Source organism: Paramacrobiotus metropolitanus, unplaced genomic scaffold (genome assembly GCF_019649055.1).
Source record: "Paramacrobiotus metropolitanus isolate TYO unplaced genomic scaffold, Prichtersi_v1.0 Parri_scaffold0000001, whole genome shotgun sequence".
Taxonomy (NCBI): domain Eukaryota; kingdom Metazoa; phylum Tardigrada; class Eutardigrada; order Parachela; family Macrobiotidae; genus Paramacrobiotus; species Paramacrobiotus metropolitanus.
The window spans coordinates 1,541,286-1,566,662 of NW_026570221.1; the positions used below are offsets into that span (position 1 = coordinate 1,541,286).

The 25,377-nt window shown below is 40.6% G+C and overlaps 3 protein-coding genes across 3 annotated transcripts; 2 read left to right on the forward strand and 1 right to left on the reverse strand.

The window, feature by feature from the left end:
• Nucleotides 1-417: 417 nt before the first annotated feature.
• LOC129592601 (atrial natriuretic peptide receptor 1-like) lies at nucleotides 418-13,836 on the forward strand. The gene is made up of 27 exons (XM_055488708.1): nucleotides 418-938; nucleotides 1,136-1,174; nucleotides 1,333-1,357; nucleotides 1,682-1,995; nucleotides 7,011-7,054; nucleotides 7,230-7,268; nucleotides 7,339-7,413; nucleotides 7,498-7,635; nucleotides 7,699-7,749; nucleotides 7,811-7,990; nucleotides 8,104-8,248; nucleotides 8,319-8,397; nucleotides 8,483-8,549; nucleotides 8,613-8,768; nucleotides 8,834-9,007; nucleotides 9,076-9,410; nucleotides 9,827-10,052; nucleotides 10,167-10,302; nucleotides 12,002-12,040; nucleotides 12,113-12,137; nucleotides 12,367-12,680; nucleotides 12,801-12,844; nucleotides 12,904-12,942; nucleotides 13,215-13,289; nucleotides 13,366-13,503; nucleotides 13,596-13,646; nucleotides 13,732-13,836. The coding sequence occupies exons 1-27, from the start codon at nucleotides 584-586 to the stop codon at nucleotides 13,834-13,836; spliced, it is 3,408 nt and encodes a 1,135-aa protein (XP_055344683.1). The 5' UTR covers nucleotides 418-583.
• Nucleotides 13,837-14,044: 208 nt separating this feature from the next.
• LOC129590267 (receptor-type guanylate cyclase gcy-22-like) lies at nucleotides 14,045-17,228 on the forward strand. The gene is made up of 12 exons (XM_055485808.1): nucleotides 14,045-14,214; nucleotides 14,382-14,460; nucleotides 14,546-14,612; nucleotides 14,678-14,849; nucleotides 14,911-15,084; nucleotides 15,142-15,478; nucleotides 15,542-15,815; nucleotides 15,882-16,107; nucleotides 16,231-16,366; nucleotides 16,493-16,541; nucleotides 16,611-16,749; nucleotides 16,824-17,228. Exons 4-9 carry the CDS (start codon nucleotides 14,799-14,801, stop codon nucleotides 16,315-16,317), a joined length of 1,149 nt encoding a protein of 382 aa, XP_055341783.1. The 5' UTR covers nucleotides 14,045-14,214; nucleotides 14,382-14,460; nucleotides 14,546-14,612; nucleotides 14,678-14,798; the 3' UTR covers nucleotides 16,318-16,366; nucleotides 16,493-16,541; nucleotides 16,611-16,749; nucleotides 16,824-17,228.
• Nucleotides 17,229-21,350: 4,122 nt separating this feature from the next.
• LOC129592690 (uncharacterized) lies at nucleotides 21,351-25,342 on the reverse strand. The gene is made up of 12 exons (XM_055488824.1): nucleotides 25,207-25,342; nucleotides 25,031-25,110; nucleotides 24,665-24,811; nucleotides 24,483-24,587; nucleotides 24,324-24,389; nucleotides 24,170-24,256; nucleotides 23,890-23,991; nucleotides 23,778-23,825; nucleotides 23,572-23,661; nucleotides 22,510-22,606; nucleotides 21,539-21,706; nucleotides 21,351-21,356 (listed from the first exon to the last, which is right to left on the reverse strand). The coding sequence occupies exons 1-12, from the start codon at nucleotides 25,222-25,224 to the stop codon at nucleotides 21,351-21,353; spliced, it is 1,014 nt and encodes a 337-aa protein (XP_055344799.1). The 5' UTR covers nucleotides 25,225-25,342.
• Nucleotides 25,343-25,377: the final 35 nt, after the last annotated feature.

Sequence of the window (25,377 nt, forward strand, 5' to 3'; positions counted from 1 at the left end):
TGGAAAATAGGAATTTAAATTTGTTTAGTACAGTGTCGGATTGATTGCACGATCAGAGTTAGTCGGAAAACTGTTTAGATAAAGTGCGCAACATATAAACGCAAGAAGTTGTCTACATTGCTTTCTCCGAAACTGTATATGTATTTAAAAAATCGACCGGAAGCAAATAAGGAACGATTTTACACGTTTCTTCATACCTTGAATATCTCGTAAAGATAGGACTGGAGAACACACATCCATTAGTGATTAAGACACACCCCCACGCGGCTGGCTTGTCAAATCTGTAATTCGCGATTCCATGTTGCGCATTCATATACGTATCTAGACATGCAAACTTCGGGCAGTGTGCGCATTGTGAGTGGATTTTTACAGCCTGCCAGACTAGAATTAATCAGTCATATTGCATTAACCTTACCCTCCTTTGTGAGCATTTCCTGATGCCGACAGTTGCAAACGTAATGTCTCCGGCGTAGAACTAGCAGTACCGCATGTTTAGATCTACGACGGTACAACAGTTACTACCCTACGAATATACACTGGATACGTACAAAAGTCTGCAGGATATCGAGTAGAATTCCGCAATATGTTGGGTAGGAGTTATTCCAATGATCTACTTCTACACTGCTTAATCCTGAACGGCATTTTTACGGAATCGGTTGGTTTGGCCAACGTGACGTTGATGGTCTACGGAACATGGCCAGCATTCCTGGTGCAGTCGCTGCCGTTTATGGGACCAGGCTTTGACTTGGCCGTTGACCAAGTACAAGACGCGTTTGCCTCAACGCTCAGTATGTCCCGTATTTATGTGTCGAGTAAAAATGTAAAGGACGGTGTGGACAGCGGTGCTTATTTTACGGATGTCGTCGACTACTATTATCGGCACGAAAATCATACCTCCCATTCACGTGAACAAAATGTACTTGTCCTTATTTATTCAGGTGCGAATGGCAAAACACAAGCACTGTGTAAATTAATTTGGATATTTCAGTTAAGCTGTTTGGCTTGTTTTACTCTGCATACCTTTATAGTACGCTAAAGTTTTTGTATGCCTTGAAGTCGCCTTCGAATTAGTGTTTTAACGGTTGCATTATCTGTTTGCCATGCATTTTGAAACTGACGCATCCATGAACGACAGGCTGCGATGACTCTCCAATGTTTGCCGAACTGGGAAGAGGTAAGATTTAAGTCCAACGAACTGTAGAATACGTACTGCAAACTAATCCATAACACAATATGTTTATAATACTTATCATTAAGAAGACCTAGGGTTACCGTATTTCGTTTGTTATGTAAGCTTTACAATCGTTGTGGTCCCAAATTGTCTTTTTGTAGAATGGAACATGATGGTTGTATCGTGGTAAGTTACCTACAGATTATGATTAAATTATATGGATATATGTTTTACCGTAGCCAGGTAATTTTTTGATGGTGCGTTATTAAGAAGGCTGGCATGTTTTGGTGCCATTTTACGCATTCTCTGAATCGATATCAAAACAAAGCACGGGTGGCAGCGTGTGAATGCACAGGAATCCAGCTAATAAGCGTACCATCATTTGCGTAAAGCCAGGTTTCTTGAAACGTGCTTAATGCGCTTAGCAAGTAATAACGACATTCTACAATATCACGGCATCCGGTATCCCAACGTTTTAATTAGCGCAGCTAACATTGATTCACCATGTAGTGGTACAACATTCTCCAATTTGCGCAATCGGGATCGGTTTCCCACGACCATCGCGGCCGGACCAGTACAGTACGATCTGCATGCATCGGCCATACTGGATCTGTGTAACCGGTACAACTGGACCACGATCGGTTATCTCTACGACACATCCCAGCTAAATCCGTTTAATTTACGCTCCTACCAACGCGTTAGTCGATTTCTACGCATTTACGCACCGCACATTCAGATCAATCCCTTCGCGGTACAAGATCCCTACCGTTATAAGGAGCTTAATTACGAGCTTCTGCTGAACCGTATTGCACAAACTTCACGAGGTGGGTGTAAGGTGTTCTCAATCGCTTTAACACAACGGTAATTACGGGGCCAGGGTCAAAAAGAGGGAGGAATTTTGAGAGGGAGGAATTTCTGCGTGGTCAAAAAGAGGGAGCAATTTCTGAAGCGAGGGAGGGAGGAATTTTGATATGGTCAAAAAGAGGGAGGAATTTTTTCGAAGTTCAAATGAAGTACTTAGGGACCTCGAACCCAGGTCTCTGAGGTCGCCACCGAGATTTTCTCATTATATAAACAGTTTCAAGGGCTGAGTCGAACTGAAGTACTCTGGGACCTCGAACTTGGGTCACCGAGGTCGCCACAGAGATTTTCTCATTAAGCGGGCAAACGAAGCGAGGCCGCGTTTCTTATTCAAGACATCTTGAGGGTTCGATGAAACGGAAGTTCCAGTGACCTTTAGGTCGCCATGTGACCTTTGGATCGCCACCGATTTTTATGATGATTCCTATACACTTTGACATGCTGAGTCGAACAAAAGTATTCGGGGACCTCGCACTGGGTCCCCGAAGTCGCCATCACGACATGTACCATATATGCACAGTGTGACGTGCTGAGCCGAATTTAGGTACTCGGGGACCATCTAACCCGGGTCCCTGAGGTCGCCACTATGATATGTGCCACATATGCACAGGTTGCTATGGTGAGTCGAACTGAAGTGCGGGGGGTTCTCGGATCAGCGTCCGCCAAGCCGCCACCACGATATTTATTTTATATGCATACTAGTTGATGTGATTTATCAAACCACTGCTGGAGGAAGTAGATACCAAGATTATTTCTAAATATTCATAAATGTTTTCAAATTCTTTCACTAATATTTCTTATTATATTTCCACATATTCCTAAATATATTTCTTATTATTCTAGAAATTTTTCGACCTATTCGTGACTAGATTTCAACATATTTTTTCATAGTAAAAAGTATATCTGTAAATATGTCTTAACACATTTCTGAATTTATTTTTGATTATTCTAAAACTAAGCTTCTGGTATTTCTGCACATATTTCTATATTTTCAAAATATTTCTTAATACGAAATATAATATTTTTAAATATTTTTTAATATTCCTAAATACTTCTACATATTTTTTTCTATATTTCTCATTAATTCTATGAATATTTTTTGTGATATATTTTAACATTTTTCTAAATTTATTTTTAAAATTCTGATATATTTCTAGATATTTCTGAAAATATTAATTGGTATTTTTTGATAGGTTCTGATATATATAATTATTTCTAGATACATTGCTGAATGTTTTGTAACAGACAAGCACGAGGAGATCACGAGTGAGCTTTATTGTACAGATAAAGGGGAACAAGGCTGTGTAATAGCAGGAAAGCAAGAACAAAGCACTGATGGCTAAAAATAGCAAGTGGATGCTAGAAGGGTTCTTGAGCGTCTGATGGCGTGAAAGGAGCAACTGGCGGCAACCACGTGCTGTGTGCCATCAGCTGTGTGATGATGCGCAGACTGGACTCAATCCAACGCGAGCGTATGAACGCTGAGTCATACTGCGAAAGAGGGACGAGAGAGCAAGTGTGGCTCAGTGTGTGCGCTGCGTATGTCCGCTTCCACGGATGAGTACAGTGCAGCAGCACACGTACGTACAGCGAGAGAGGCGCTAACGGCATGCAATGGGTGCAAGTACGTCCTGTGTGGACTGTACGCACCAGGCGCAGTCGTACGCCTCTGACAGTTTCATAAATATACTAATTACGTTATTAATTTTTAAATACTTCTATTTCTATTAACACATTTTTAAATATTTCTACTTCTTACTTGCTCTACCATTTTGTATTACGTAAAACGAATACGTTAAAATCCTAAATACAGTGTTGAGAGTATTTGAAAAATAAAATACCTTAAACATAAAACTCGTTAATAAAACCAGGTTTTTAAAAACCGCCATTTCACTTTGAAATTTAGGTATTTTAGGTATTTTTAGGTATAAAATTCGACATGCCACGTATTTTATTACTTTGAAATTTAGGTATTTTAAAGTAATAAAATACGTGGCATGTCGAATTTTATATAACTAGAACCTCTGCGTTTCAATCCCTGCTGATTATGTTCTAAACAAATTACTTTTGTGTAATGCTACTGTAGAGATAAATTCGAACACCACTTTCCGATTAAATTTCTTAATGGTTACCGCAAGCTTTAGATCATAAATTCATATTCCTTAATCTGCGGATGACAAGTTGTAACATAAATACACATGACACAATGTTTCATAATGAGACTCTTTAATGTACCGGTTTGTTTTAAAAATCATTGAAATCTCATACAGTGTGTAGTACTGTAACTCCTAGTATAAGGTCTCATACGCCCTTAGGGCAAGCGGGCGGCGGTTTTAATTTTAAAATGTATAAGGCAACGATGGCGTTAAGATTTAACACGTAAGCGCCGAAGCTGCAGAATCAGCCTAGCAGATTGGGGCTTTAGTTGCAGATCTAAATTTTTATTATGAACCATTTGTTAAAATCGCACATGTAAATGCGCATAGGTATGTGAACCGTTTTCATACCAAACAACTGATCTAGCAAGTTTTTTTCCTAAACACACAGATATCCAAAAAATTTTTCTTAAGCTTGGAAAGAATACCAAACTTTGGTTCCGTCACTTCCGCCTGAAATCTTACCGACCGGTTGTTGCGCACAAAAAAAACGCGTTCACGCTCATGTACGGACAACCTGTAATTTTGCACGGTTTATTAAAATTACTTCAAAACTCTATGGAGGAACCATTAACATCTCATTGTATAACTTCAGTAGACAGCATCATCAAAGTTTTGTTGTCGGAGTTTTGCATACATCGTACGTTCTTCCCAGTATCGCCTGTTTCCAATTGATTTTGACTATATTGTTTTACTAATGATGCAGAATTATCCAAGCATCATATGCAATTAACTATAATGTCTGTTTTAAAAATTAACTGCATAGTGCTTTTAAAATAACTGCCTTTAAATTAAAAAGGAAAATTTAGGAATCCGTTCGAAATTCCCAATTCAAATTGATTTGAACGGGTAAATACAACTTTTTCAAAAGAGAATTTAAGTGAAAATGATTTTGATTTCGGCCGTAATTGCAAAGTTAAACGGAATAATTTACTTTTCGTTTAAAAATCATGAATTACTTTGATATTTTGGATTTTTAATATAAAAAATAATTAAACAGCCAGAAAATTTTTAGAATTTCCGTTTATTTTTATTCGAGCGAGCTTTATCTCATTCTTTATTCATCACTTAACACTGTGAGTTAAGTTCTATTGCGAATCGCTTTTCATCTTTTGCTAACCTATCCTGTGTAGATGGATGTGTATGAAATATATAGGAAAATAAATTCATTGGAACTGATATATCGGTGTTTTCGCGCAAAATTTTTGAAAACCAAGTAACGCCTCAAATAATGTTCGTTATTAGTTGTTTTTTGGCTATTGTACCCGACCAGTGCTGAAGTGGTTTTCGGGTAGCTACTTAGATTTAACTTCAGATAATGAGCCTTCTTATGGACTTAAAGATGGTAGTACGTATTGGAAAACCAAGATTGTGCCTATTATTTACTTCAAATCGAGGCTCTTTGAATAATAAAACTTACACATCTAAAGTATTTTGGCATCAAATATATTGAACTATTCAGATGTCTTCACTTTTAGCTATTTCAATATTTGTATATGCACCGACCTTGATATTCTGGTGTACGAAAATTCAGTCATCTTTGTAGGCTTGTAGATGTTAAGTAACTCTGTTGTTTAGATTTCTTAGCATTTTAAACAATTCTAAAAAAATAAAAAGTAAAGCTTCTAGAGAATAAAATTCTTGCATGTTCAAGTATTAAGGTGTAAAGCTTTATTGGGCTTAACAATTGAGGTTTTCACTTTTAGATAACGAAATGCAAAATATTTTCGAGTGAAAGCTCAGTTTTCAGATATATTCAGATACTGTAACCAGAATCTGGACATCCGGTAACTGAAAATTTATTAGGTTTTTTTAAAAAATCAGAAATATTTAGAAATATTTAGAAAATTTAGAAATATTTAGAAGTATTTAGAAACATTTAGAAGCATTAAGAAACATTTAGAAATATTTAGAAATATATATATTTAAAATATATTTAAATATATTTAAAAGTTGTGGATATGTACAGAAATATCAGAAAACATAATTTTAGAATAATCAAAAATTCATTCCGAAATGTGTTAAAACATAATCGCAGATTCGAGGGACGCGGTTCCGAGGTCCCGGAGCACTTCGGCTCGACTCAGCATAGCAACCTGTGCACATGTGGTACATATCATAATGGCGACCTCAGGGACCCGGGTTCGATGGTCCCCGAGTACCTTAATTCGGCTCAGCACATCACACTGTGCATATATGGTACATGTCGTGAGGGCGACCTCGGGGACCCAGTGTGAGGTCCCCGAGCACTTTAGTTCGACTCAGCATATCAAAGTGTACAGGAATCATCATGAAAATCGGTGGCGACTCAAAGGTCACGTGGCAACCTAAAGGTCACTGGAACTTCCGTTTCATCGAACCCTCAAGATGTCTTGAATAAGAAACGCGGGCTTGCTTCGTTTGCCCGCTTAATGAGAAAATCTCGGTGGCGACCTCGGTGACCCAAGTTCGAGGTCCCCGAGTACTTCAGTTCGACTGCCCTTGAAACTGTTTATATAATGAAAAAATCTCGGTGGCGACCTCGGTGACCCAAGTTCGAGGTCCCCGAGTACTTCAGTTTGACTCAGCCCTTGAAACTGTTTATACAGTCTGTATAATGAGAAAATCTCGGTGGCGACCTTGGAGACCTGGGTTCGAGGTCCCAAAGTACTTCATTTGAACTTCGAAAAAATTTTTCCCTCTTTTTGACCATATCAAAATTCCTCCCTCCCTCGCTTCAGTTTTTCCTCCCTCTTTTTGACCACTCAGAAATTCCTCCCTCTCAAAATTCCTCCCTCTTTTTGACCCTGGCCTAATTACGGAGTTATCCAATCGCCTTGCAGTCATGTTCATTTCTGCACCACCTTGGATGACCAGAGAAGTTATGGTAAATCTTTCTCTAGTTTGTATCTTTACTTTTGCATCGGCATAAGTTCTACTGCTGTACCGAACGCCACTCTAGTGTACCGGAAAGCACACGCATACAGTTCATAAGACCTTAAAAAAATGTTTTGAAGAGTAACAGTAACAAAATTAACAGAAATCACTTATTGTTGTTTCAGATAAGAGCATATTTGCGGAACCAGACAACCGGAGAATACGTGAGAGAAAATTAGGCTTTGGACTGTGACGACTGTATACCGTATTTTGTAATTCCGTGACATTTTGAAGGTGTGGTTTACGGTGGACCTCAATGAGCACTCTCTTGGGCCGGTGACGTGGCAGCGAAACGAAACTGATGACGAGGTGCGCCTAAATAATCCGCACGAAATCATAATTACCCATAATACTACACAAAACCATAGTAATTTTGCAAATTTGATGGGACAGGTTGCAAGAGCTGCATTTGCTGGAATGTTTCAAGTAATAAATTGTTGGAATTATGGATCTGAGATCGACAATTTGCGAAAAAACTGGAAAGAACACACAAAAACCGACTACAATGCAACTTATCCAGGCAGAAACGGTGTACGGCCAAAGTTCCACTGTGAATTAAAACATCACCTGAATTTGTGCTTTCGTTTTTTGTAGCCAAATGAATTTACAATAATCGCATACGGTATTGTCCATGTGTTAGCCCAGGTAATTCGATGTAACGATTGTAGGCAATTTTGAAAACTGTGTTCGAAACCTGTTTTCTTAGGCGGTTAACGAAAGCGTCGCTGTCGGTGCGGACCCAACCAATGCTCGAGATCTAACCAAACGTTTACAAGATCGACAGTTCACTGTACCGGTTGTTGGAGCGTTCCGGATTGATCAGTTCGGAGAGCGGCAAAATACAGTCTGTGTCAATGCTTTTGACAGCGCTAATGGTCAGTTTGAGGTACTGTCGGAAAACTGTGCCAATGGATCTCCCTTCACTTGCTGCACTTGTCTCTAAAAACATTATTCAGCGTCAAAGTTATTTACTTGCCTAAACGGCAAAATATTGTCTAGAGGAAGCTCTTCTGTGATTTTACCAATTCCAAACTCAAGGCCGTTCGCAATATGACAATAGTTTGGCAAACTTCCACCGGTGACCCTCCACTCAGCGAACCATGGTGTGGTTACACGGGAGATGCGGTGCGCTGCCGAAATTCGGGTGTGAACAGCAACAAATTATTGCGGCTGCTTAGTGCTTACTGAAAATTGTTAACGAAAGTTTGAGGCAGGAAATGCAGCTACGATCGCAAGCGCCCTGGGAGCCACCCTGACGGTCTTGGTTCTCCTTCTCATCGCCATTTTCCACGTGTGCGTAATATATTGTTGATGCAATCATGCATTCAGTACAATTCAGTGATCGTTAAAATGGAATGAATATTTTTGACTGCTGCAGAAACCGGAAAAGTCAAAAAGCTCGTGATGTTTGGTGGAAAATGTCACTTGACCAAATAACGATCCAGGTCAGACTAGGTGCTCAGTTAACTGTAATCAAGTGTTTGCGTGGTTCCATCATCATACTGTAGACGCCTTCCAAAACGACAATCAACGGGGAAGATAGAACGGCCTCACAAGGAAAGGGCATGACCATTGCACAGGAACGCTTCATCTGGATTCGCAATTTTAAACGGACAACGAATGCCCCTTTTCCAGATAAACATGCAGTTCAAACCATGAGAAAAGTATAGCTTGTTTGCAATAAGAAAATCTGTTTTACCGTAAAACTTTTACGGTTTTCTGGTTTCAGCTCCGCACATTCTCCCATCCAAATATTGTGAATTTATTTGGCATCATCGAAACCGATCGCAACTTACTGTTTATTAGCGAGTACACGGATAAAGGCAGCCTGGAAGACGCCCTGAAAACCAATAGTCTTCACGACTGGGAGCTGAGAAGTAGCTTGTCGTTCGATTTAGTTGAGGCAAGAACCAACCAGCTAAAGATTAAAACGCGTGCGTCTAATTATGATAACGGCTTACTGTGCTTCAGGGATTATTCGCTATTCACCACTCTGGCTTGCGGCGTCACGGGAGCTTATCAGCCAGAAAATGCTTAATTGATAAAAGGTTCATTCTGAAGATTGGTGCATTAGGCTACATGGATATATTACGGAATATCTCGACTGAGCAGAAGATCCAACTCAAGAATTTGTTATCTATTCCGCCAGAATTACGCAATAAGTCTCAACACGAACAAAGTGCAGCGGCAGCATCCGCCAGTGACATTTACGTTTTTGCTGATATTGTGCATATCCTTCTTCCTGAACACGTATTTAAGGGCGTTCAAGCGGAAGACGTTTCTGATTACGAATTCAAAAAAGATCAGTAGAAATTCTGCGTTAAAATAATTACATATTGGGGAATGTGTATAACTATGCATATTTTTGCAGGTTTTTCTACCAGAAAAGCGTCCATTTTCAACGAGTTTCAAAACCTTTTAATTAAATGCCACGATATCGATCCCTCACAACGACCTACAATCGACATCATACGGAGGCTATGTCAAAGCAGTTTTGGCATTAATAATCGGAATTTTGCCGAGAAGATTCTTTTGCGGTTGGAACGGTATGCGTCACAACTGGAAGACTCTGTAGCCGAACGAACACAAGAGTTTATTCGAGAAACCGAGGCCAATGAGGCATTATTACAAGAACTGCTACCAGTGTATGTGATCGGCTGGGAATTTGTATAATATTAAGATGCTAGAACCTTATCTACCAGAAAAATTTAATCCATTCTAGGCAGATCGTACACCGGTTAAGAAGGGAAGTGACAATCGAGCCGGAGGCTTTTGAAAGCATTTCCTTGTTGTTTTCATACACGACTGGATTCACCGAGTTTGTCGCTAAGAATTCCGATGCACCGCTGAACGTGGTACACTTTTTGGACCAAATGTTTCATTCGTTTGATGGTGTGGTCAGCTTGTACAACGTGTACAAAGTGGAAACCATTAACGACAGCTGCATGGTAAAAGTGCATTGGTCTTGCACATGAGGAACTTGTTATCGCAGACGAAAACCAGTACAGATATACCGTGTTATTGGAGTATCAGACGCTAACCTTTTCGGTAACTGCGATTAGGTGGCAAGTGGATTACCAGAGTGTAACGGTGACCGGCATGCGAAAGAGGTATGCTATTGTGCTTTGGGCTTCCGTCAAATATTTCTGGATATCGGAAAATCTCACAAAATGGCCATCAAAATTGGTATCCACTCAGGTACTCGTAAAATAAAAAAAGTGAACAAAGTAAAATTACCTTGGTTAAATGATTAGAAAATCAGTTGTAGATTTAATTAATGATGACAATTACAACGGGGTCATGCGTTATCGGCTTTATTAGGTGCTTGTGTTGCCGGAATTGTTGGGAAGAAACGGCCACGGTACTGTCTGTACGTATTTAGTTCGATTTCCTATAGTACACATTATGTAACAGTACTAGAGTGTAACAAATTACAAGTCTTGTTCACGTGATTGAATATTCCGCTACTGTACATGACTACATGTAGATTTGGTGACACGATCAACACGGCTTCCCGTGTTGCTTCGCATAATACGGACTGGATAATTCAAACAACGGCTGCGACCATGCTTTTAATCTTCAGTACCAATATCAGGACTGAATACCGCGGTAAAATATTTTTGAAGGTACAAAATGTACATAAACTAGCGTTTATCCCAGCAAAATGCTAAATTCCCAATAAAATTATAAAAGAGTCAACTTTCATTGCAGGGAAAGGGTGAATATGATGTGCACTGCCTCTTATGAAATTCCCAGACAACATTTCAGATGGAGGCTCAAAGAAGATTATTTAGATAAAATAAATATTTTGTGACTTTTCGAAGCAATCAAGAATACAGAAGCAATTTGGCGTCTTGATTAATGCACTTTAATTAGATATACATACTACAGATAGGACTGAATAAATATTGGTTACAAAATATATCGCTTTTCAAAGCTTGCTGGAAGCTATGTAATATCCAGGAAAAAAAGTGTACAACTGCAGAATTCATTGCAGCCATAACGCTTTACATGCATCGTATACCCAATATGCACAAAAACAGAGAGTCAGAATACATAATATTTGTAGCTGCTTTAAGCATGCACAGTGCATTGTACCATTACAGATACACTCTGTGGGAAGTTGGAAAGCTGCGCAAGGTAGCGAATAACGATTAACGGGAAGTCTATAAAAAAGGATTCTGCCCAGCATATATTGCGTAATATGGAATATTGGTTTTCGCTTTCCGATCTAATCCAAACGTATAACCTCGTCTTGAGTGGCAGTTGCTACACCTGTCACGCATATTTTCCTGGCTAATATGGTATTTGAAGTTAGGCAGTCAACAATATTTCACGCCAATCCTATGCACCTGTAAACTGTATTGAAGCTTCTTTGGAACCACACAGAGGTTCTAGATTCAGTGTGAGACCGTTTCAGTCAAAACATAAATTAATGGCGATCGCAAACGATTTGCTTATCCGGTGCTTAATTTTGAGCAGCTTGTCCGTTGTGGCTCGTGGTCGGGTTAACGTTACTCTAATGATTTACGGGGTGTGGCCGGCATACCTAGTGCAGTCCTTACCGTTTATAGGGCCGGGCTTCGATTTGGCCGTTGGTCAAGTCCGGGAGATGTACCATTCTACGCTCAACATATCCCACATTTATGTATCTAGCAGAAATGTAAATGACTGTGTGGACAGCGGAGCCTACTTCACCGACGTGGTTGACTATTATTATCGACATGCTCGACAGCATGAAAAACAGCTCGAAAATAGTTCCTCTAGATTCTCCACACACGACACTTTGATCCTTATTTATGCCGGTACTGTACATCGCTTGCCTCAGCACATTGCTGCAGTTGCAGATTGTCTTGCTTTAATGAAAACCAAATCCCGCAATCATTTTTATTTACAGGTTGCGATGACTCTCCCATGTTCGGCGAGCTAGGAAGAGGTATAGAGAATTGATAACAAATCTTGCATGCAGTAAAATATCGTAACCCGTTACAATGTGCGACTTTTGCAGAATGGAATCTCATGGTCTTATCCTGGTTAGCCTCAGGGGAGAATTTTCGTAATTTTAACGTAGAGTAAGACAGCTATTATCTTCTGTGCTGTCATTCTCCCTGAAGTTCATTTTTTCCTACCACAGTACTTTCTAGAATAATAATAATACGCATTTTTGGCAGTCATATGCAATTATGCATATATCTGTACTGTTGCTGATAAAAGGACATATGATACAATTGAAGTTACTGAAGTTAATGTCGTTTACCGCAGTGGCACAACTTTTTCCACGCTACGCGACCGGGAGCGTTTTCCTACGACCATTGCGGCCGGCCCAGTGCAGTATGATCTGCATGCATGGGTAATAATGGATTTGTGTATCCGCTACAACTGGACCACTATCGCGTATCTCTACGACACATCCCTGTTGAATCCCTTCCATATACGCGCCTATCAACGCACTATTCGATTTTTGCGCGTCTGCGCACCCAATATCAGGATCAATCCCTTTTCTGTGCTGGATTCCGCAAATTATAAAGAATTCAACTATGATCTCCTCTTTGACCGTATTGCGGCTAGTTCACGAGGTTGGTTACGCATATCTGTATACTGCTGTTAACGTGTAAGAACGATAAAAACGCACAGCAGTTATTGCTAGATGAATTACCTCTTGGTATAATTTCTACTCTGTATGTGTTCTTTTGCAGTCATTTTCGTTTCCGCGACTCCTTGGATGACAAGAGAAATCATGGTAAGCGATAGAAAATCAGCACCGTTATCAACTTACCACTATATACCGGCTTTTTCCAGATGCGAGCCTATTTACGGAAACAGACTACTGGAGAATATGTACGTTTATTTCCGAAATCGCTACATGTTTTAGATAGTGCCGGAATAGTCTTTTTGGCTTTGGAGCTTTGAGAACTTGTGTTAATGTTTATGGTCTAGTGAACGGATAATATGTACTACTTAGTATTTACTATGTAAAAAAATTATTCTGCTGTGGTTGCATTATGTAGTACGTAGGGTGGTAGTGCCGTAATGGTAAGTAGTAGTAGTAGTAGTACATAATAATCCGCGATGATTCTGCATTACAATAATTATTTGCATTAATTATTCAGGTTTGGTTCACTGTGGATCTTAATGAACATTCTTCGGGATTGACGACTTGGCAAAGGAACGAAAGCGATGACGAGGTAAGAATTACAAGCTATCCTTGTGTATTTCATTACTGCGCCAAAAATTTTGAAATCATTGTAACATTGATTAAAGGTTGCTAAAGCAGCATTCGCTGGAATGTTTCAAGTTATCAATTGCTGGGATTACGATATCGAAATTAGCGACATGAGGAAAGAATGGAAAGAACGCACCAGAATCGACTATAATTCGACTTATCCCGGAAAAAATGGCGTAAGCGAACGAAAAAATCAAAGACCAGACCGATTATTGCAAAATTCGCAAGTTACAGACTTTCAATTAACGAGACGCTTTTTTGTGTTTAGCCTAACGAGTTTATGATTACTGCGTACAGTACGGTCCACGTTCTGGCTCAAGTACGTCGGATTGCAACAAGTCATAATTATGTATTGATTCTGACCATCCAAACTGATCTCTGTCCTTTTTAACTACATTTTTTAGGCGATCAATGACAGTATCTTTAACAGTGCTGCTGAAGCTGATGCGCGAACACTAACCAAACGGCTACAAGGTCGGCAGTTTTCGGTGCGGTGCGTTCCGTATTGATGAGAGCGGAGAACGGCAAAATAAAGTCTGTGTAAACGCTTTTGATACCGGTACTGGCCAATTTGAGGTAAAGCGTAACTGTCTTTGCTTGTGACTTGTAAGTTGTAACTTGTAACACAGAACGTAGACGCACGCTGAAGAACAAATTTGTCAATATACAAATCGACCAAAATATTGAACAACACCACGAAAGGAGGATGCCGATACTAGTATTGATTATAAGTACTGTACAGAGACGATTAGTCTGTGATGTCACGAACGGGAAACTCAAATCATTCCGTGACACAACGATATTCTGGCACACTCCCACCGGCGAGCCTCCACTCAGTGAGCCAGGGTGCGGCTACACCGGGGATGCAGAACGTTGTCGTAATTCAGGTTCGTAGGCATACGTTGTACAGTTGCCGGCAGTAGTTCCGCTCAGAATTAATGATATATGTATTATCGATTTTCGCTGTGCTGTTCACATCATACCCAACAGAGTACTGTACAGTATACTCTGGACGTAGAAAGTTTCTGACACAAATTCGTTTTTCTGTTAACAGGCAACGCAACTACGATTGCCGGGGTGGTGGTTGGCATTGCGGTTGTTGTTTTACTTTCGCTGATGGCAATTGTATACATGTGCGTTGCGTGAAATGAATTACTTTATATTTTGTAATAAAATTTGAATAACTAATTAATTTACGTACGTTATTTCTTCATTTAGCAACCGGAAAGCCCAAACGTTCAACGACTTGTGGTGGAAAATGTCACTTGACCAAATATCTCTCCAGGTGCGGAGCAGGCAGAACCACATCTACGTTCGTATGCCAATTTTTCATATTTGGACTTCGTAAAGGATTCTTCGAAAGCCGTTGTTAACCAAAAAAATCCCATGGATTCGACGTACGGACTACGGACTTAAGGGCGTTATAGTAGCTCAGGAACGCAGTAGTATTTGGGTTCAGACCTTTTCACGGATGCCGAATGGATCTTTTCCTGATAAAGACGCGATCCTGATTTTGAGAAAGGTGACTGATCTCGCTATGCCTGTTTTGGTGCCCTTTCTAAAAATTTTCTATTGAGTTACAGCTACGGAGATTTCTGCATCCAAACATTGTACAGTTATTCGGCATTATTCAAACCGATTTGCGCCTGCTGTTTGTCAGCGAATACGCCGATAAGGGCGATCTGGACAGCGCCTTAAAAATCAGCAGTATGGAAGACTGGGAACTCAGAAGCAGTTTGTTGTTTGATCTGATAGAGGTGAGATCACCCGATAAGTGCTGATAAAAAACCAATTAACCTTTGCATCACTTTAAGGGGTTAACTGCCATTCATCACTCGCCGTTGATACGCCATGGAAACTTGTCGCTTACTAAATGTTTGATCAACAAGCGCTTTATGTTGAAATTAGCTGGACTAGGATTTAAGGATATTCTGAAGAACAGGGAGCACTGCTTAGAAAACAAACCCTATAGTACAAATTTGCAATCCATTCCACCTGAATTACGCAGTCGGATCAGTTGTGAGAGGGGAATCGGTTCAACATCTTCTAGCGATGTTTATGTCTTTGCTGATATCGCACACGCTCTTCTTTCAGAGCATGTTTTTAAGAGCGCCGAAACAGAACAGATTCCCGATCACAAGCTCAAAAAAGGTTTGGTACTAAGATTTTAACAAAGTCTATAAAATTTGCGTACTGGGTATGCATTTGTGACAGGAGCTGCTGCACGAAATGCAGTAGTATTCAATGATTTCCAAACACTTTTGCATAAATGCCACGACGATGACCCCTCGCAACGCCCTACAATCGATAGAATTCGAAAGATATGCCAGAGTAGCTTTGGCATAAATAACCAGAATTTTGCTCAAAAAATTCTTCTGAGATTGGAAAGGTATGCTTCACAGCTGGAAGATACCGTTGCAGAACGAACTCAAGAGTTCATTAAAGAGACCGAAGCCAACGAAGCCCTACTGCGCGAACTGCTCCCCAAGTTTGTAATTCGTTCTCTTTAGATGCGAGTTTAACGTTGTACTGTATTACACGTAATGGTTTTTAGACAAATCGTACAACGGTTAAAAAAGGACACAGCAATCGCGCCGGAAAGCTTTGACTGTGTTTCCTTGCTGTTTTCATATACCACTGGATTCAATGAATTTGTCGCCAAGAATTCTGATGTTCCGTTGAATGTGGTGCGGTTTCTGGATCACATGTTTGTATCATTCGATGACATTGTCAGCTTGTACGATGTGTACAAAGTGGAAACCATTAACGACAGCTGTATGGTAATGCCCTCTTACTTGTGACCTTTGCATGTACCCGTATATTTGGTTATTTTTTTTCCGCGGTCATAAGCTACTGTACCGCCGCTCGGTTTGTAAAGCCGTTACTGTCAATTTTTTTTTTAGGTTGCGAGTGGATTACCAGAGCGCAACGAAGATCGCCACGCAAAAGAGATCTGTCATTGCGCTTTGGGCTTTCGTAAAAAGTTTTGAGATATTGGAAAGTCGCACGATTTGGCAATCAAAATAGGTATCAACACAGGTACGCTCTTCGAAAAATAATTACAGTATATTTGCCCTTTCGAACTCGAATATGGTCAAAAGACATCCGCTTGCAGTGTGCAATGGGATTTGCATCATGCCTCAAATGACACGTAGTAAGTTTCAGGTTCATGTGTCGCCGGAATTGTTGGAAAGAAACGACCGCGATACTGCTTGTACGAACAAACTGTCTGACATTCAAATACTACCTGATAATTAACGAATTTATGAGATGACTATTGCAGATTTGGTGACACCATAAATACCGCCTCTCGTGTTGCTTCAAACAACACAGACTGGACAATTCAAATAACCGCTACAACGTGGCTGTTGATAAGGGAAACCAATATTTTGGCAGAGCATCGTGGGAAAATATTTTTGAAGGTAAGTTAGTTGAATATCTTTCAAATATCTTAGCACATTTTTCAGATACCTAACATCAGTAATTTCTTTTTCAGGGAAAGGGTGAATGGGAAGTGTACTGCCTGTTATAACGTTCTTAAATACAAGGCGCCATCTCTGATTGCCGAATGTCGACACACGATAGGATACTTATTAATTACCTGCAAGCAGTGTGATACAGACTGCATTTAAAATTTCAAATTACTGGACAAAGAAGACATTGGCATACGGCTGCATCAGCTCAAATATATTCTGGAATTCCTGAAATTATAATGTCTGTTCTTTTTATGGTGTCATCGGGAATTCCTTCACGCCTGTAGGCGTGCTCTTCTCAGGCTTTCTTTGATTGCATAACCTATTGTTTATGTTTTGCTATTTTTTTTGTAAAGCCTTTGATGTTTAGCATTAATTGCCGCCAATAGAAGCGCGATTACATCGCGAGTTTTGGAGCTGCTGTTTTGTTGAGAGTTTCGAGTAGAGGAAGTCACCAATAAAGATCATCAGTACACACTGCAAGAGTTCTTTCCCCTCGTAATATTCTCATGTTCTGATTCCGGCAAATGTCATTCGAATCCTCATATGTGGGGTGGGTCCTTTGCTGACAGCCGGCGATGCAGAAACTGAACTTTGGCGCGCATTCTGTAACACCGTAATCTGGTGACATATATACAAGTACAGTGCAATGAGTGCATGCAGGTTGCCATAGTACATGTATGTACAGTATATCACATACCCCCGTCGCGATGTTGCAATCTGATAAAAAATTAACGAAACAAAGAGGGAACGAGTTTATCGGTGAAACCTTGAGGGCGTAGCAAAGCAGCTCAAATACAAGATGGTCACTTGAATTATTATCGAAGCCACATTCTCTTACAATTAGTACTAGTAGAAGCGGGAAAACGAGTTCCGATTAGTTGTTTTATCACAATCAGAAAACTAATACTCGTCCATAATGACGTTACTGGACATGCCAGCGTTCTTTATTAAAGGGTTTATGTCGGTATGCGTTCTCGGTGTATTTATTGTCAGAAAAAGCGTTTTCTGCAACATCTCGCCCAATCACGAAAACCTGAATAAACTCGTCAGGTCTTTCGGAATGCCCGCTGTTTTCTATAATGAGAAACTGGACACGATCTTGATTATTTTCTGTTGCGCCTTGAACTTGCCAACTTTTGTTTTTCTTGGCACGTTAAGAGATCCTGATTGGAAAACCGCAGAAGCAATGTGCGCCATCTTTGCCGGCGTTCCTGGTTGCGCTGTAATATCTGCAGTACTGGAGGCTGTCGTCATCCCGTTCGGTATCATTGCCTCATTTTTTAGTGAATTCGTCATTATCATTTTTTGTTTGTATGTTTATTGTGAAGAACAGTATCTGCGAAATCTCCGAGCAAAATATTTGCCAAGCAGCACCGCACTGGATTATACGGGGAGTTTAAGTGTCGGGGCTACTATCAACATCCACCAAGTCTTGCTGTCACTCCGTCACTTTCATGTGGCCATAGAAAACACGTTTGCTTTGGTGAATTTTTTCCACATCGTATCGCGCGGATGGATGTTGGTAACGTCTGTGCAAACTCTTCTGCATCTACCGGATTCCAGTGCCACAGTTACATTTTGGTCAACGGCCGTGCTACTGTGGTCTGTCGTGCTGCACATCATTGTATTTACTGCGCCCATCATCGCTGTGTCACGCTTCCAGGGCGAAGTAAGTTAACGAATTGACTACAACTCGATGCGGTTTTTACGGCTGCTTGGTTTTCAGTTTGCTTCAAGCGGGAATAAGGCGGAACCTCGGCCCAGCACCGGACCTGCGATTCCTGGGGAGAATGCGGATAATGGTACGGGTGTTACGGACGTACTTAGTGCGGGGGTGTATTGATTGGACGGGGTTCGGTTGTCTCTCTTTTTGAATATGCGTAGTGTTCCGTTGCGTTTCGATTTTGTTTTCCAGCTAGTTGTTTACACATGTACCTTCTGTAAACTGGTACTATGTAGCTGTAGTACATACAAAATACAGAAGTAAGGTGAAAGATCGGATTCTTTTTGGTTCTCCAGTGTACACGTGGAAATGTACCGTGCAATGACGTTAATTATGACTGTAATGAACTGCGTAATAAATTAAGCGATTGTTTTGTGTATTTTCCGGTTACAGTATGGTAATGAGTGAAATGAGTTTAAAAAAGACTGCCCATGCACGTAAATCGGCCAAAGCGCGGAACATAAGCACATGGGTACTGCAGGAGTGGAATTTTTATCAATTTAAGAATCTTTGTGATGTTTTGTATCGATTTGATGCTATTATACTGTGAATTTTGAAGTTTACGGTCATGATAACTAATTTTAAATTTGTGGTTTAAACTTTCAATCACACCAACGATGGTAATGGCTACGCAATCCCTATTTGCAGAAGATTCTTCGCCTTCAGACTCCTTGTTCCAGAGCGCTTTTATATGTCCACTGGTTCCATAAATTGCTCGCACACCACAATTTATTAAAACATTCAACAGATTAAATATAACTACTGTATTTTACCTCTTCGTATAGCAATATTCTCACACGCGTTTCTGATGTCGCTTCGAAACAGGCTTAGGCGCAACACTCTTTCCTTTCTTTTTATTTTTAACATCGATATTCTCATAAAAATGTACCCCAACCTTCTTTTGCCGCTCCATGCGTTCTTTCTTCCGTTTCTGTTTCCCGGTTAAATCTTTCCCCATCGCCTTGTCTTCCTCTTCAAATTTCCTCTGTTTAGCAGTCGCTAAATCATCCACGTCCCGGTCTATAGGAAGTTCCGCGTCGTCCCGGACAATCTCTTCCGTAACGCTATCCACCGGTGTTTCAGACTCACACACCGCTTCCTCTTGCGTCTCTTCCACCACTTCTTCCAACAACGTCTCCGCCGTATCATCGACATCATTCTCCTCAATAACTTCATCCTTCCGCGAGTCTTCTTCATCGAACACATCATTCTCCGGATGATCGCGCAGACTCTGCTTCACTTGTATGGCATTACCTGCCTGGGCGTCGGGAAGCGCCGCTTCCGGTGGTTTAACGAAGTACGGTAGTTTGCCGCGCTGAAAATCGTTGAGGATCATGCGGGCCACAGTCTGCACATCCGGTTCGGCCTTCTTGAACAGTCTACCGGTGCGTTTTGCGATCTGTTCCAACAGATCTTCCGATGTGGAAAAGTTGTCCAGCGAATAGGTCTTCTTAATGTACTCGGGTTTAACGCGTTCCAAAACAGCGGGGACAAAATCCATGGGGGATTTCAGATTCTCCACGCGCACGATACCTTTCAAAACTGTATCGGTCTCCGAGTTTCCGGTTGGATAAACAACACCGGGGCAATCGATCAAGCCGTTTCGATCGGACTTGATTCACTTGAATGTCTGTTTTTATCATATCCTTATGTTCACGGGCACTTTAGACATTGATGCATAGCCCGCAAGATATCCAGTCGAGGGGCAGCATGGAGCGTCTTGAATCTTCTAAGCTCGGCGGGGAATGATCTCATCATTGCTGAATTCTACGTTAACTGGTGCGGGAACTGCACAAAGATCGCCCCTGCCTATGAAGAGATGGCTCAGAAGTACGGCAACAACGCCCAGTTCGTCAAGGTGGACTTGGACAAGACAGGCGATATCCATCCCGAGTATGGCGTGACTTCCACTGTGCGTACGAGTGTACAGTTACCGTTTAAGGTCGATGTTTTATATAATATAGCATATATAATCGTAAACAGAAAGTACAGTATGTTCTGTTTGAAGTTTGAACTAAATTCTTGTGTTCAACAATCAGGAGTTGCGAAGAAACGCAGACCAACACACTTTATAGGTTCAAATGCACGGAATGGCCGCAGTTGGTTCAAAGTTCAAACATATCATATTGAATTTAAGTTTTTTTTGAACAGATTTAGCCAAAGCTTAGTTTTTATCAAGCCTTGCGGGTTGCTCCAGACGCAGTCGGTAATCCGTGTTAGTGACCTTTGTTGTGCTATATGCAGCCCACTTTCGTCATTATCAAGAATGGAGTGGCTATCGATCGGTTCCAAGGATCTAACGCAAGAATGCTGGAAGCCGCCATCCAGCGACATGTCTGAACGCTGAAGTGACCTTTCCCATAGGTCGACGACTTAAAATCCTTATTGTTGCAATGGGGAGTTTGTCACGGTTTTATGTGGAGTGAGAATGACGGACTCCTTGTGTTTCAATCTCAGTTCAAATTTGACTGTAACCTGGATTTATTTGTTTGTGGAAAGGCGGATTTCCCCATCGTGTAAAGAATTACTAAATTGTTATAAGTTGGACTATTTGGATGAATGACAGCTGCATTGAGATGGAAACCATTCACAAAAATTTTGTTGTTGACACACCACAAAACGAACACTTCATGCCGTCAGTTCTACACTAAAATCCGACCACATCGAGAAACAGGCTAAACAGAAAACATAACGTCTAAATGATTGAGAGGATTCTAAAAAATGATACTGAAAATATCTGGGAGAAGTAAACATAGAGATACACATGAAAGATCAAAAGCATTCAAAAAAGAAAGCAAGCATTCATTCTAAAAGCATTCAAAATTCAAAACTGCAACGCACACAACATACTCGTGCATGCATCAAAATCATCCTGTCATCGCAACACCGCGGATAAGAAGGGTCATCTCCCGTATAATATGCTGATAAGAGTGCGCGTTAAGAGCAGGGTTTCCTGCTGGTTGCTGCTCGACGCGGCAGCGCTGCTGTACTCCGACCACCTCGTCCACGTACCAGGCGCGCCCCCCGACCACCTCGGGTGCCTCCACGCCGGCTTTCCCCGGACGAATTGGATTTCCCTCCAGCGTTGATCCCGTGAATGACCATATGCTCCATATTCGACGACACCCTCTCTCCCAGCGAGGCCCCTCCCTCTGACGCAACATCCGGTTCCAAAACCGCCTGGAATACATAAACAGAATACATAAAAACAGAATACATAAAAACAGAATACATAAAAACAGAATACATAAAAATCAAACAGAATACATAAAAATCAAAATTAGTAAGCTGCTGTGAGCCGCATTGCAATGATTGCACAATTTATACGGTACGATTCCGTCAATTTACGATTTTGTCGTTACAGTATTTCCTGCGCGAGTAATCTATGGCAATTTTCGCAAACGCTTTAACGCGCAAAATGCCCTGCAGTTTCGGTACTTCTTTATGTAATAATACGGCAACCACAAACCTAAAATAATTTTTTTGGAGTGGCAGCTGATTCTAAATCTTACTGTATTTTATCACTAAGGAGATTTGAAGGGTGCTGGATGTCGTTTTCAAAGTCGATTCACACTAGTTTCACGGAGTATTCTAATACAAAAAAGCCTAATTTAACTACTATAAATTACCGCGCATACCCTATACCGAAATACGAGATGACTGATGTGCGATGACATCGCAATTGCCGTGAATTATAAACAGTACATCCATCTGCGCCTACTCATAGCCGTCATTGCGGTAAAAATGACAAATGTTGCGATTAATTTTACTGCTAAACTAAATAACTGCTAAATGTACTTGCATATCTGTATACTTGTATTTGTAGTGTACAGTGCAGGCAAACATCGCTTAATCACAAAACATTTTCTATCAACTGCAGTGAACTGATACAGTTTTTAATATTACAAAACGCTGCTAGTAGTTCAGCCTTTCGAACTTTAAAAATAACCTATTACGCAATTTCGCGCCAAAACCCCACTTGCCTGATTTGCCGGTTTAGGATACTCATTTCCGTTCGTGTCTACGCTTCCAGTATCATCATCGTTCTCGCTTTCGCGCCGGCCGATTTGTTCGTCTTGCCTGCAAGCAGTGTTGCTTTACTATCAGTTTTGAAACTTTACTTACTGTTTACTGTCGCAAACTTTTGCTTTACTTTACTGTTACTGTTTTTCTGCCCAAACCTTTACTGTTCATTTACTGTTTACTGTTCGCCTCAAAATTTACTTTACTAAGTAAACCAGTATTACTCAGTAATACTTTTTGCCAGCCAAAAATTTCAATCAAGAAAATTGTTCTACCACGGAAAGTTACACGGTGCACGGCATGAGTGCACACTGCGCAGTGCAACAACTGCAGGTCGGCCTTGCTCATTTGGATTTTGGCGATAAATTTCGTCACAAGCAGACAAATTCAAGCGAAGGTAACAAGCAATTTTCGGTTGAAATCTCTGAAAATTCCAGTAAAAATCGTAGTAACAAAACTAAAAATTTTCCTTTACTGTTTACTTACTGTTTACTGTCAGCCCAAAATCTTTACTTACTTTTACTGTTTCTATTCTCAAAAAACGTTACTGTTTATTTACTGTTTAATATTAGGCTACTGTTTACTGCCAGTTTACTTACTGTTTACTAAGTAAAGCAACACTGCCTGCAAGTACATATATCTGTAGAACATACAAAACCATACAAATATTGGCGCAACAAGTCTAGACAACCTCCATTAAGTACGTATGCGGCTTCACACTAACGCAACTTTTAAGGCAGATCGGATGTGCTGGACTGCAAAGCTTGAAACCCGTCGAAATACTCAACCAAATACTATAATTATGCAAAATAATAACTACAGGTGAGCATTCGTTATTCACTTCTTTCTTAGCATTTTTGTAATACAATTCACAATTTCACGGAGCATGTTATCGTGAACGCTGGATTTTGGGCTAGTATAACATGTTCTAAATTTTTTTCCCGTTGTACACATTAATGCATGTTAAGTCATTCAACATTTGCAAGCGAGATCGAACGCCAGGGTTTACAGGCCAATTTTACCTTCTCTCCTTCACGACATCCACATCGTCAGTATCACAAGATGTCGAAGAGGACAAACTGAAATCGCTGGCGCTCGGCTTTAAAATACTCCTGTAAAAGTTTCCATATAACACGATCATAACTGCCAGGTCACGCAATGCTTCACATCGGCAAAATTAATTTTAAAAAAGATCCAGTGCAACAGATCTAGGACAACAGTTGCTTACTTGCGTGGAAACGTTCCAGCGGATTTGGAACATAAGGGTTTTGTCGGCCTTCAAGGAAAAACCAAAATTCAACCGAAACAGCCATCACAACACGCAGAAACGGAGTCAATACCAAGTGAGGTGCGGCTCTTGCTTCATTGTTGCACGTTGAGCAGGACATGACTTACGCTTCAGCGGGGATGGCTTTTTCGGAGATGACTTCGACTGTCTTCGTCTAGAACAGCGTTGCAATTAGACGTACAATATAATCGTATATGCCCACATGCTACCATGACGGTGGATCGTACATAACATATTACCGAAAATTACGCATTCAAATACCGGTACTTCAATGCTGTAAGCAGCAGTTTTATTCTAAAAAAAAATAAATTAGGGTTAAAAATAATCCGCACCTATGCGCCTTAGTTCGGCGTTTCTTCCAAACATTCGCATTTCCTTTATTTCTTCCGCGATATTCTTCATCCGCATCGGATTCTTGGCTACGAAATCACACCAGTTCAGCTAGACTCGCAATGTTACCATGTTTTAACAACAGCTGTCGCTTACACTGCTTCTTCATCGCTCATTTCCAAATCGGTATCGCAGCTACTGTGGTCATTCATTTTGCCTGTTCTATGGAAGATACCAACATTACCAGATAGCAGAAATGTATTAAAAATGCGTGACTTTATATTGATTTCGATATGGGTAGCTCTCAAAATTTACCTTCCGAGATATGCCAGCAGCTCTGCATATTGTGTGTTGCCGATGAAAACAAGACCTTCTTTCGGAATAACTTCTTTTTGGGCGTCCGTAAGATTGTACCTTAAACTGGAAAGAAACAATGCTGATAGCCAAACAAATGCAAGAGAATATTGCATTTTTCCTCAATATGCTATTCCACGTACAAAACGTTCTGATTGTTCATGCCCACGTGACAGAACATTTCTTCGGCGGTCAGTCGTTTCGGGTCGTAGATGTGCTGCTCAAAGAATCGGTTGACAAATCGCTGTTCCACCACTTGTACATCGTCATCGTCCGGTTGCTCCTCTTCCCTGTACAAATGAAATAATTCTTCGCGTTTCCGAAGAATGGGATACTCAAATGGGATACTTCAAGTACTCAAACAACAAAGCGCTGATAATAATACTAATTTAATCAAATACTAACTGAAGTATGCAACTGATAAACTGTACGTCGCCAGCAGATCAACTCCATACACCAGTCTAAGTACTCGTATATGAAAGTGCATTAATCGCAAATATAATGCTTACGCCACTGTCCACTGAAACTCCACATCGTAGACAGGAATGTCCGCTCCCATTCGCAGACAGTTGTCATACTGCGGCATCAGCTGCGCCAGTCGGGTTTTGATCAGCACAGCAGCACGCAAACATCACATCCAAGCAGAAAAATGAATTTACACAATTGAAAAGAATTTTGTATGTACCTTCGCTTCATACACCATCCATACCGAGGTACGGGGTGGCTTTTCATAAACCCAGACTACATCTCCTGTAAAGCAAGCAACCGCGGAATCACCAAGACAGGCACGTTTTTATCAGCTTGATGCAACGATCCTTGGATGGAAACTGTTGTTACTCATGCAGATAAACCAAAA

Bases quoted from the DNA above. Each gene is read 5' to 3' on its own strand.
- LOC129592601 (XM_055488708.1), top strand. From the start codon at position 584: ATGTTGGGTAGGAGTTATTCCAATGATCTACTTCTACACTGCTTAATC. The intron at 1,175-1,332 runs GTAAGATTTAAG...GTCTTTTTGTAG, and splicing joins GTTTGCCGAACTGGGAAGAG to AATGGAACATGATGGTTGTA. The intron at 7,636-7,698 runs GTACGGCCAAAG...CGTTTTTTGTAG, and splicing joins CTTATCCAGGCAGAAACGGT to CCAAATGAATTTACAATAAT.
- LOC129590267 (XM_055485808.1), top strand. From the start codon at position 14,799: ATGCCGAATGGATCTTTTCCTGATAAAGACGCGATCCTGATTTTGAGA. The intron at 15,085-15,141 runs GTGAGATCACCC...CATCACTTTAAG, and splicing joins TGTTGTTTGATCTGATAGAG to GGGTTAACTGCCATTCATCA. The intron at 15,816-15,881 runs GTTTGTAATTCG...AATGGTTTTTAG, and splicing joins CTGCGCGAACTGCTCCCCAA to ACAAATCGTACAACGGTTAA.
- LOC129592690 (XM_055488824.1), bottom strand. The intron at 24,812-25,030 runs GTAAGCATTATA...TCATTTGTACAG, and splicing joins GAGTTTCAGTGGACAGTGGC to GGAAGAGGAGCAACCGGACG. The intron at 23,992-24,169 runs GTGCGGATTATT...ACGCTGTTCTAG, and splicing joins CGCCGAACTAAGGCGCATAG to ACGAAGACAGTCGAAGTCAT.